Below are 12,203 nucleotides of genomic sequence, written 5' to 3'. Positions count from 1 at the left end.
GTTTGGGGCGTTACACAATATGTGAGAGAAATACCCATTTTGCCCTTGCGACGAATTATGAAACCCTTCTAGCTAATTGCTTTCGGTTTTGGGTTCGTAACTTTTCTTTTATTCATTTTTCGTCGGAAGCTTCCTAAATAAATTCTTGACTTCGTCCTAGGCCCAAAACTCGATTTCGTAAAAATCCAAATTCCAAAATCCAAAACTTTGTTACAACTCAATTTATCGTCTTTGTAACTTCAACAAACGGTCACCTCACTAAACTTCCGTAACCTTCTAGGCCCAAATGAAAGAATCTCGGCCCAAACTTAAATCATAAGGCCCAATAGGTGGTCTCAACACCAAAAACAATTTCCAAAGTCAATTCCTTCACTTGAATCACCTTGCGAAAATCTTATCTAAAAATTAAACAAAATTTTCAGGGGCTCACAACTTTCAATTTTGATCTAATAGGTCAAATTTATTAGTCTTCCGACAATTGAGTCTTTTAACTTGTTGACGTGACTCATATATGGCCTGTATTTTATGATGTGGTGTTGAGGTGGCCTGCATAGTCAACTTAGGAGTGAGTCTCACTATTAGAAATCTATCAAATAAATAGTTTTTCAACAAATAATTCAACTATAACTTGAACTCATAACAGAATATTAACGAATCTATTAGATCAAAATTGAAAGTACATGGGTGTTTTTGATGAAATTAAAAGTCCAGGGACTGAATTGATTTTGGACCTAAACCACAGGGTGGTAACTAATATTTAGCCCTTTACTTAATGACACTTCAAATTTAATGAAGCATCTTCTTATTTGCTTGGAAGTTTTCAACTTAAAAAATTCTTTTATGAAAAAAAAGATGACTATATATATATATATGTTATTATTATCATAGATGGTACCTAACCTCATCAATTTCATTTTAAATAGAAAAGTTCAGGTAACATCAGTAAGATAGATGATAAGTTCAGGTATCATTTATGATAATAACCCTTCTTTAATGGAGGAAAAATGAATCACAAATGAACTTCCAAGAAGGGTTAGGCAACATTGCATTAAGCTGTTACTCTGCCTAACTAATCCTACTTTAGTTAATGTTAGAGTTACAATTTTGCCTAATTCTAGTTAATGTTAGAGTTAATACTTGGCCCAACTCCATTGATTTTATGAGTCTTCATTGATATGAATCATAATATAGTCTACATCTAATGAGATCCTGATTTCGTTATCTCCACGTCTCCAACTTATCAAGACTTTAACACAGAAACTATATTGCAATATTTCAAAGAAGAAAAAATTAAATCTATGCGCTGAATATAATATTTCTCATACATCAACTATTTTTACCATTTTGAGGACTCATTTTACCACTTGAGAACTCATGTGGTAACTAAGAAAATTTACCACTTTAAGGACTCATGTTACCACTTTAAGGACTAATGCTACCGCTTTGAGGACTAACATTACTATTTTGATGACTCATTTTACCACTTTAAGGCAATTGTATGCATGTAATACGTTAACACATTGTAGAATTTTCCCTGAAGATTATCCTACACATTCCCTTTTTTTTTAAGTTATTAAAGGAAAAATAGTTTTTTTTTTTAAAGTCAATTTCATTTACACATGCTTATTTTCTAAATAGATACTCCATAAAATTTCTTGTCAATTTTTTCCGTGAAAGTTCCTCTTTTTCCCGTACTAATGAAAAAAAAAAACACATGAAATAATGTATCTTCAGCTTTTACCAAGAATCAATTCAAATTTCAATCATGCATATATTTCCGATCTGCCGTGTGATATGATTATCAGTTAGCTAATTTTGGCTAAAATGGGAAGAACATGATATTACCAATCATGCATAGATTCGATCAATACTTTAATCCTCTCATAAGAAAGCATAAATTGGGTAGAAAATGATGAAAATTGGATATGCTCTCTCCATTGCAAATCAAAGTGGGAGCTCCACCTTCCTACCTAGCTAGATGAAGTTTCACTCATACCCATATATTATTTGCTCCCATATAGATCCATTGTGATGTCTGAATTTGTTTTTCCAATACTGTGATTGATGGTGCATGGTTAGAGGAAGTTCTGTAGTTGATGATGATCGTTGTCATCCTCATCTATGGCAGTCTATAGTTTTTCCTTTTTGTTTTCTGTTTGAGTATATCTTTGTTGCAAAGGCAAAACGTATTTAATTTTTTTTTTCAAAAAGCATGGTGTGTATTAAATATATTGCAATGTGTATACATAATTACTCCTTTTTTTGTCACATAACAACTAAGAATACACAATAATTAACCTCAAAATTAAACACAAAAAACTTAATCCATTATATGCAAAACTGGTACACATCGCATTTCTTACTTTTCAAAAAAGGCACAACATTAATGAGCAAAACAGCTCATGGTTATGACTCCCACATTTTTTACTAGTCATAAAATGCATACAAAAGATGAGGGAAGCTGACTTCTATTGCATCACCATCTGTCTTTATATAGATGCATTTTTTTTATTAAGAAACTCATATATGTGTGGAGCAAAATGTGTTCAGATATGATTGTTGAAGTAATCAACAAGGAAACAATTACACCATCATCTTCTACTCTTCACCACCTTACAACTTGCAGCGGCCTCTCTGTTTTTGATCAGTTTATGCCAGACTTTTATGTCCCCCTACTTCTCTTCTATCCCAACAATAGCACTACTGATCATAAGATCAATACATTTGATGACCACCACTCTATGATTACTGAAAGATCCAAGCTTCTTAAAACTTCATTATCTGAAACCCTTATCCGCTTCTATCCCTTTGCCGGAAGAATATTTAGCCACAATAACATTCTTTCAATCTGTTGCAATGATAATGGAGTGGCATTTATCCAAACCTGTGTCAACTGTCCCATATCAAAGGTTTTGGAAAAACACCATCCTCAAACACTGAATCAATTACTTCCTAAAGATATAGAATCGACAACTGAAAGCACAGGCTATCTCCTATTAGTCCAAGCCAACTTCTTTGAATGTGGTGGACTTGCAATTGGGGTTAACATTTCACATAAGATCGCGGACGGCTTCACACTCGGAACATTCATCCGTAACTGGGCAGCAATGAGCCTTGGCTCTGATATAGCGGCTCTTCCAGCTGCAGAGTTTGGTATTCCAGCATCTCTTTACCCCCCACAAGATTTAGTCGTCAACTCATTGTCAACTTCCATGAAACATGATAATAATGAAGCTTGTGTAACAGGGAGATTTGTATTTGATGCCTCAAATATTGTACGACTCAAGTCTAAAGCCACTAGTGCCACCGTTCCAAATCCAACTCGTGTTGAAGTAGTGTCAGCACTTATTTGGAAATGTGCAATGGAAGCATCAAGATCAAACTTGGGTTTTACAAGGCCAGCCCAGCTGTTTCTAGCAGCAAACATGCGGAAAGTATTGGAGCATCCTACTTTAATGGGAAATCTTATAGGAGTTGTACATACAGTAAAGACACGAGAAAGTGATGCAACTCTTCAAAGCTTGGTTGCTCTACTACGGGAAACCATTGAGGAATTTAAAGTGAAATATTGTAATGGAGTTAGTGGGGATGATATCTGCCAACATTTTAATGAGCACAGAGATTTAATGGGTAAGGATGATATAAATAGCTATGCAATCACCAGTTGGTGCAGGTTTGGCTTCTATGAAGCCAATTTTGGATGGGGAAAGCCATCTTGGGCCACTATTCCAGGTATGCCATTCAAGAATGTAATTGTATTGATTGACACAAAAGATGGTGAAGGCATGGAAGCGATCGTGAGTTTTAAAGAAAAAGACATGGCTGTAATTGAAACCAATAAGGAGCTGCTTGCATATGCTTCTCTTAATCCCACTGTTATTTGATATGTAACCCCCACCCCTAAGAAAATAAAAATAAAATAAAGCCTCATCTTTTGTGTGAATAAAAGCTTAGTGGAGTTTCTTGTGCCAAGAAACATGTTATATAAGGAACTAGATGCTTATTACTAGAAAATTGTTTAGTTGCTATGTAGTACTTTTCATATCAGCTTCCATGTTAAACTTGCATTTTGATTCGTTCATCTGAGTTGTAGTTTTGTTTAGATTTAAAGTTTGTAATCTGTTTACATAAATGTCTTGTTCATTTAGTAACCTTTAAACTGTTCTAAATCAAATAAATGCAATGGACTACTTTTTTATATCATTTTCAGATTACACAGTTTTCTAAAGGGATCATATTTTTGGGCTACAAAATTGCTTATCATGCATGTTGCGTAGTCAATGTTTATAATACCCCGTAAATTAGTTATTAATTTTTATGTGATTTCTAAAATTTATAATCTTGGTTATTTGTACGATTAGTAGTTTCGTGGGTGAAGTGAAAGTGTTTTAGATGAATAATTACTCGAGACGTTTTATTTTTCAAGGGGTCAAGAGTTGACTTTTTATACGTTAAATTTATGAGAAAACTTTATTAACGAAAGTTGTAGAGCTTGTCGATACAAGTTTGTGGATATGTGACACACAAAAATTGGAGATCGTATAAAGAAGTTTTGGTCACCAAAAGTTATTTCCTTTTTTGGAATTTTTAGTATAAATAGAGAAAATTAGTATATAATTTCATTTTCCCTTTTTGGAAACGATGTTTCTGAAAAAATCTCTCTCTCTGAAACCCTCGGATCTGACCAGCGTAAGGCTGACCTTGTACTTACATAAGCATTTGTAAACATAATTAGCTATATCGGGGTCAGCCTCAGGTTGTCGTCATAGGGGCTGGCGCCATGTTAGGTGTGACCTCCGGGAACATCACCAGGCGGGCTATTGCCCTAGCTCTGATCCAGGCTAGGATCACCTCTAACGCACAGCCACGCACCACGTCAAGGTGACCTCGCTGAAGCATCAGAAAGTACAAAATTGATTTCTTGTACCATCTGAACTACAACTGCCCAAATGCTACCTATGATCAAGTCATGGGCGAGGTAGTTCTCCATGCCCAGGCGGAATATAGCACTTATGGTGCAACTTCACCACCACCACAAACTCCCGCCAAGAGCACTCAGCCGTCATCATCCCAACAAGGCACCGTTAGCGATCCTCCCACCGCCGCCACACAGTCAAACGACAAGAACAGGGAATGGCAGCAGAGCAATTGCCAGAACAAGCGTCAGAAGGACCAACAGTACCACAATAAGGGTAATCGTTCCTTCCATAATGATCTTCGTGATAACTGCAACAATAAGCCAGTGGCAAACTAGCCAAGGTATGAGGTGTTCACAGTCCTGACGGCCTGTTATGAGGAGATCTACGATCAATGCAAGGATCAGATTCCTTCGCCACCGCCAAGAAAGTACACGAGAACAGGCAAACTAAGAAATACCGGCAAGTGGTGCAAGTAATACGAAGACAGCGATCACAACACCAATGACTGCAATGCCCTAAAAACGGCAATTGAGTTACTCTACTGTGACAAAAAATTGGAGCTGTACAAAGTCCGCCAGCCGACACCGGTGGTTGCTAAAATTGATCATATGCATTGTATCAACACGATTGACGGGGGCACTCTCATCAGCAACATGTCACACAGGGTAAGAAAGAGTTATGAGTGCGCCCATCACCCAAAGGAAGTCCTCAACATCCGCTATGAGAGATCAGCCAAGATGACCAAAACCGGCTGGGAACCAATTACTTTCAGTGAGGAAGAACGAGGCATCCACTCACCCGGTCACCCCACGATGACCCATTCTTGATTGACGCAATCCTTGACAAGTGGTCAGTTGGAACGGTATTGGTGGATAGCGGATCTACCGTTAATGTCATCTTTAACAATTATTACAAGCAATTTGGACGCAACAAAAAGCTCTTACAAGACCATGAACCTCTACTCAGTTTCTCTGGCGATGTAACTCAACTGCTAAGATCTAACTACATGTGCCTATCAATTGGGGCCAGCCCTTGCATGGTAGAGGTACACAATGAGTTCATTGTTGTTTATTGTTTCAGTTTCTACAATGCTATTATTGGGCGTCCATCTCTCAACAAGCTAAAGTGCATTATTGCCGGATACATGTTGCCCATGAAGTTTCCCACCCTAACTGTACCAGTAGTGTGAGGGGAAGTCAAAAAATTGCCCGAGAGTGCTACTCAACAACTATGGCGCGCTCAAGGAGCCGCCATGAGATTCTTACAGTAGGAAGTCCGCCAGCTCTAACGGATAAAATCGATGATCCAAGAGATGGTGAAAAGAAGTATGTCAAGAAAGAGCCCGTCAATCCAGAGACATCGCCACGTGTTGTTAGCATCTCTGACGAGCAGCCAGAGCGAACAGTATGCATTGGCGCCCAACTCTCCCTGAGATAGTTGCAGAGCTCATCTAATTCTTACAAGAAAAGGCGGCTAATAACTTCGCTTGATCTTTTGCGGATATGCCTGGTATCTCCCCTAACATCATCACGCACAAACTCAGCATCAAGCCAACATTCTATCTCGTACAACAAAATCGAAGGGCCTTTGACGAGGAGAAGTATAGAGCAATCAGGGAAGAAGTTACTAAATTGCAAGGCATGGGCTTCATCTGCTAGGTCAACTATCCACAATGGATCTCTAAAGTGGTAATGGTAAAAAAGCCTAATGGCAAGTGGCGAATGTACATGGACTTCAAAAATTGAACAAGGCATGTCTTAAGGACAGTTTCTCGCTACCACGCATTGATTAGCTGGTAGATGCCATGGTAGGGCATGTGCTGCTCAGCATGATGGATGCCTACTCTATATACAATCAAATCAAGATGCACCCTGGCGACCAAGAATACACTACCTTCATAACTGAAAAGGGCTTATACTTTTACAACGTCATGCCGTTTGGCCTCAAGAATGCAGGCGCCACATGTCACGGCCCGAATTTTGAATAAAGAAATTCGAACCTGAAACGCGATAACTCAACAAATCGCCCGAATGCTTAAAATTATTTTCAATCAAACTAAGCAACAAAATAAGTTGAAACCACAAATGTTAATATAGATTCAATCTTTAGAGTCAAATATTACATCCCAAATGTTTACATAAACATAAAAACATCAATGTAAAATGTAACGCTCACTAGGTGTAGACACCAAAAATTTAATGAAAATAAAATTCATTAAATAATTCGGTCACCACTTGAAATTATGACCGAACAAATTTAGTCAGCATGTGGGTCCCGCAAATTGTCCACATGGCTTGTGAGTCAGCAAAATCACGCAGACTCAGAGAATGACAGTTGGCGATACATGAAAGGCTCGACGGCAATAAATGAATTTGCTCCGGCTAAATCAATTGATATTAAAGCGGATCAATCAAATTAATTGATTCGGAATAAAATCAAGCATTAAATCTCGTCTGCTGATTAGATATCAATTTATTTAAATTGATAATCAAGATTAAAATCAGCCATCAAACTAATTGGCTAATTCCTTAATAGTCATGATTAAATCAGTTAATTAAAGCTGATTGATTTGATTGTGTTATTAATGAAATACAATTAAAATCAGCCATCAAATTAATTGGCTAATTCCTTAATAGTCATGATTAAATCAGTTAATTAAAGCTGATTTATTTGATTATGCTATTAATGAAATACAATTAAAATCAGCCATCAAATTGATTGGATAATTCCTTAATAATCGTGATTAAATCAGTTAATTAGGGCTGATTGATTTGATTACGTAATTAAGGAAAATACAATTAATTACGTGTCATCAAGGCATTCCAAATTGAGAGAGGCGCTGACACTATAAATAGCCCCTCTCAAATCAAGAGAATGACTTCAGCCGGAGAGAAAAATCACTCCCAAAGTTCATAAGTCTTCAAGCGCGTGAAGAACCTTCAAGCTGCCAAATAGCCGGTTCATCACCAACCTCAAGTCAAAGCACTCGTCACGTGTCAACCCTCGTGGCCATCATACGACTCAAGATCAAGCGTCAATCGCCCTTGAGCCAAGTACACCATCGAGGACGACGACAGACAGAGGGACGCAAGCAGACGGAAGAAACCTCTCCAAAGCTTAGAAGTCTCCCAAGCTCGTGAAGAACCATCAAGCTACCAAATAGCCGGTCTCTTCACCTCGCTGACTTCAGACAAGCAGGGGAAATCACCTACAAGCTCGGAAGTCGTCAAACACGCGGAGGATCAACAAGCACCAAATACACGTGCTGATTCATCCACCATCAAAAGCCATACTCGCCACGTGACACCGCTCGTGGTTCAAATCTGATCAAGTTCAAGCCTCTACAGCCCTTGATCATCCGTCGTCTTCAAGTCGTCAACAAAGCAAAACTTCTGCCAAGTTCTTCATCAAGCTCGTGGAGAATCAACAAGCACCAAACACACGTGCTGGTTCATCCCCTACCAAAGCCGAAGAACACTCATCACGTGACACCACTCGTGGCCTAAATCCGATCAAGATCAAGCTTCTACAGCCCTTGGTCAATCATCTTCCTCAAATCGTCAACATAGAAGGAAGTCCACATTGCAACTGTTTGACTCAAGATCAAGTGCTCGCCACCCTTGGATTAAGTCAACGTCAGAGATCGAATCAGAGGAGAATCTTGTGAAAGAGCATCTACAGAGATTGTAACCGGCAAATTCATTAATAAATATATATTATTTTGTACACGTGTCATTCTTTCATTAGTTGCAGGATTTTTTCGTGTTTACACTAGGAGCATACCAAAAACAGCAATACGATAACAAAAATAGGTTATAAACCTAACACTGCTGCACTACTCGCCTCGATCTCAACCCTGGTGGTCCTAACCTACAGGAATAACCGCTACACGATGGAATAGTGCACCGGGTTGCAAACAACAAACCCGGTAAGTTTTTTAAGCTTGTATGACTAAACTCATATAAAATGACTCAAACCCGCATGCTTGACAATTTCTCAATTCAAGAATAAATTGAAGCAATCCAAAATCAACTCCACAATTTAGTAAGAACCCAAGTCTCTCAATGGACAATAAAAGAAAGAAACCACCCGAAACTCTCTTTTAAAAAAGTGTACTCATGGGCCTCAAGTAACCCCATGTGTTACTCTTATGAGATACAATGGCAGACAGACTAGAGCTCTAACTGAATCGTAGCCAGTCACCCGGCGAAGGTTATGGCATCCGATATACTTGCCTCAATCGTAGCCCATCACTCGGCCAGGGTTATGGCATCCTATATATTTGCCTCTGTCAGTACTATGACACTAGACCGAAACATTTAGAAGTCACACATGACTCCAAATGTTACCCAAAACTCAAATACTCTTTCACACAATAGCATCAACAATTACATAACATATTGTACTCCTGCAAAGAGTAAATGCTTGAAATAATAATCCACATAAAATCACAATTATTACTTCACCCAATGCCACACCATCTAGATATATATTTCACACACACACACACACACACGTAGTTATCCACTCAGGAATTCCACAAAAACCAACTATATAGTTCACAATCGTAAAATTTGAGAAAATCATTTTATATTTAAAATCTCATTTTACATACCTATGAACCGTAGTCGAACAAGTTCATATAATTTAAAACAATTCTTTATTTCCATAAAATAATTTCATAATTTAGTGATAAAATGTACAATAATGTAATTCGGTTCGTAAATGAACCACGTGAGATTTACTCACCTCTAAATCCCGCTGTGTCTTCTCTTACAGCCGAGATAAAGTATTGAATACGCTCCGTCAATCACCTAAGTAAAATACATCTCAACTTAGAACACGAATCAAAAAGCGATTAAAGTTCAAAACCCCGTTTGAACTAAAACCCTAACATGCTCATACGATCTCCAAAAATTACATATCATATATCGAAATGCTCGTATTGATGGGTAGATGATATATAAAACGTGAAACTGCCCAAACATGGCTGGACAGGCCACCACGCGCCGCCGGTAGTGGCTGAGCATGGGTTTTGCATGCCACCGGCAACCCCCAAAATTGGGTGGCGAGACCTATGCCAAAATGTTCCTCTCAACCACAACATTCATAACTAGCACAAAGTTTGAATCAAAGCCATTTGGCCAGAATTTACCTCGAAAGGATGAGAGCTGATGAAACCCTAGAAATTTTAACTCCAAAATTTTATCTCCACACTTTGAATTGTTGTAAGCTGCCTGGAGGGGAGTATCTATGTCCTTTGGGCTACAAAAGCCCCCAAGAGTTGTCACTTGAGGTGGCCGGAGTTGGGAGTTCCAATGGTGGCTCAAACTACAGTGCCACCACCATTTCGGGCTTTGCTGCGCCGTCCACAACACAAACCGAGCCACCACACCGCTGCAAACGTGAAGAGGGAAGATAGGCGAAGAGAATGGGACCAGTGGCGGGTTGAATGGTGGTCGGACGAAGGAGAAATCGCCAGTTGGAAATTGATCCCCGAAGTGCGGCTCGGGGGAGAGAGAGAGAGAGAAAGCTGACTTTCCAAAATTAGAAGCTAGGTTTTTTTTATATTTTTTTTCTGAAATTTTTCTATTTATCCCAAAATGGAAACTTTTTTCCAAATGCCAAAAGTTCTTCATACGAACTCCGATTTTTGCGTTCCGCATGTCCACAAACTCCTATCAACGCTCTATACGATTTCCGTGAAGGAAGTTTTCACAGAATCATAACGCATAAAAAGTTAACCCTTGAATTAGAGCATTCCGAGTGAATAATTGTCTGAAACACTTCCGCTCGACCCTTGAACCACGAAATCGTACTAACGAACACATTATTAATTCCAAGAAACCATCAGAAACTAATAACGAATTTCTGGGGTATTACACCACATACCAACGCTTAATGAATGAAATGTTCGCAGAACACCATGGTAAGATAATAGAGGTGTGTGTGGATGATATGCTCGTCAAGAGCATCAAGGCTGACGAGCACGTGGTTAATCTATGCCACCGTATTCGCCATCTTGTTGGCATATGGCATGTGCTTTAATCAGAGAAGTGCTTCTTTGGTGTCACTGCCAACAAATTCTTGGGGTTGGTGAGTGGGGCGTAGAGGCCTATCCCGACAAAGTACAAACCATCATTAACATGAAGTCCCCTGAGGGAAAGGTATATGTTCAGAGCCTCCAAGGCAAGCTAACAACATTATCCCGCTCCATTTCTAAGCTTACCAACAAGTGCCTACAATTTTCAAAGTTATGAAGATCCCATCACAAGCTGGTAAATTGGACGCCAGACTGTGAAGCGGCATTTCAAGGTCTCAAAGAATATCTAGCGGCAATCCCACTCCTATCCATACCAATTCCAGGAGAAATCCTTTACATATATCTGGTGATCTCAGTGTTAGCCGTCAGTTGCGCAGTTGAACGCAGAGAAAAGGAAGAGGAGCTCCATGTATTCTACGCAAGAAAAGGCATGATTGGCGCAGGGACAAGATACACACCTCTTGAACAGTTGGTGCTAGCGCTCATTGTTGCCACCAGGTGCCTCTGCTAGTATTTCCAAGCTTACACCATCCATGTCCTCACCAATCAACCGCTAAGGGAAGTTATGCAAAACCTTGAACACTCTGGCCGCCTGAGCAAGTGGGCAATTGAGCTCAGCAAGTTTGATATTGAATATAAGCCAAGAACGACTATGAATGGCTAGGTGGTAGCGGATTTAAATGCAGAACTCACTGAGCAGCAGGAAGATCCCATTCCCGCCACATTAGCTGATATCACTACCACAATTGAGGTCACTGACGTTGTCCCAACAACTGCCCAACGACAGTCAGAGTGGAACCTTTATGTTAACGGTTCGGCGTGCGCCAAGGCTTGTGGCGCTGGGGTAATCCGGACAGGATCAGAGGGACTCAACGTCGAGTATACCCTAAAGTTCAACTTCAAAGCCTCCAACAACATAGCAGAGTATGAAGAACTCATTGCTGGACTACTCCTCGCAATAGACTCAGGCGTTGACAGTGTGAATATATTCAGTGACTCCAGCTTCTCGTCAACCAGGTCAACGATAATTTTCAAGTCAAGGATAAATAGCTGACAGCATATCTGGGGTATGTGAAAGCTCTCCTCAATAAGTTCAAGTTTCACTTTATCACTTAAATCCCCAAAGAGAAGAATTCCAAGGCTGACTCTCTGGCGAGACTGGCTACATATCAAACCTATCAGAGCCCAACATACATAAGGGTGGAATGTCTTGACAAGCCAAGCATCACAAAAACTCTGGC

The 12,203-nt window shown here is 39.4% G+C and overlaps 1 protein-coding gene across 1 annotated transcript; it reads left to right on the top strand.

The window, feature by feature from the left end:
• The first annotated feature begins 2,534 nt into the window (after positions 1-2,534).
• LOC133714092 (BAHD acyltransferase At5g47980-like) lies at positions 2,535-3,895 on the top strand. The gene has a single exon (XM_062140166.1). The coding sequence runs from the start codon at positions 2,541-2,543 to the stop codon at positions 3,882-3,884; it is 1,344 nt and encodes a 447-aa protein (XP_061996150.1). The 5' UTR covers positions 2,535-2,540; the 3' UTR covers positions 3,885-3,895.
• Positions 3,896-12,203: the final 8,308 nt, after the last annotated feature.

This window comes from Rosa rugosa, chromosome 6, assembly GCF_958449725.1.
Source record: "Rosa rugosa chromosome 6, drRosRugo1.1, whole genome shotgun sequence".
Classification (NCBI taxonomy): domain Eukaryota; kingdom Viridiplantae; phylum Streptophyta; class Magnoliopsida; order Rosales; family Rosaceae; genus Rosa; species Rosa rugosa.
Note: the sequence above shows the minus strand (reverse complement) of the source record. Positions and strands in the feature narration are given on the sequence as shown.

What these genes read in the sequence shown, in the direction of transcription:
- LOC133714092 (XM_062140166.1), top strand. Translation starts at nt 2,541, where the DNA reads ATGTGTTCAGATATGATTGTTGAAGTAATCAACAAGGAAACAATTACA.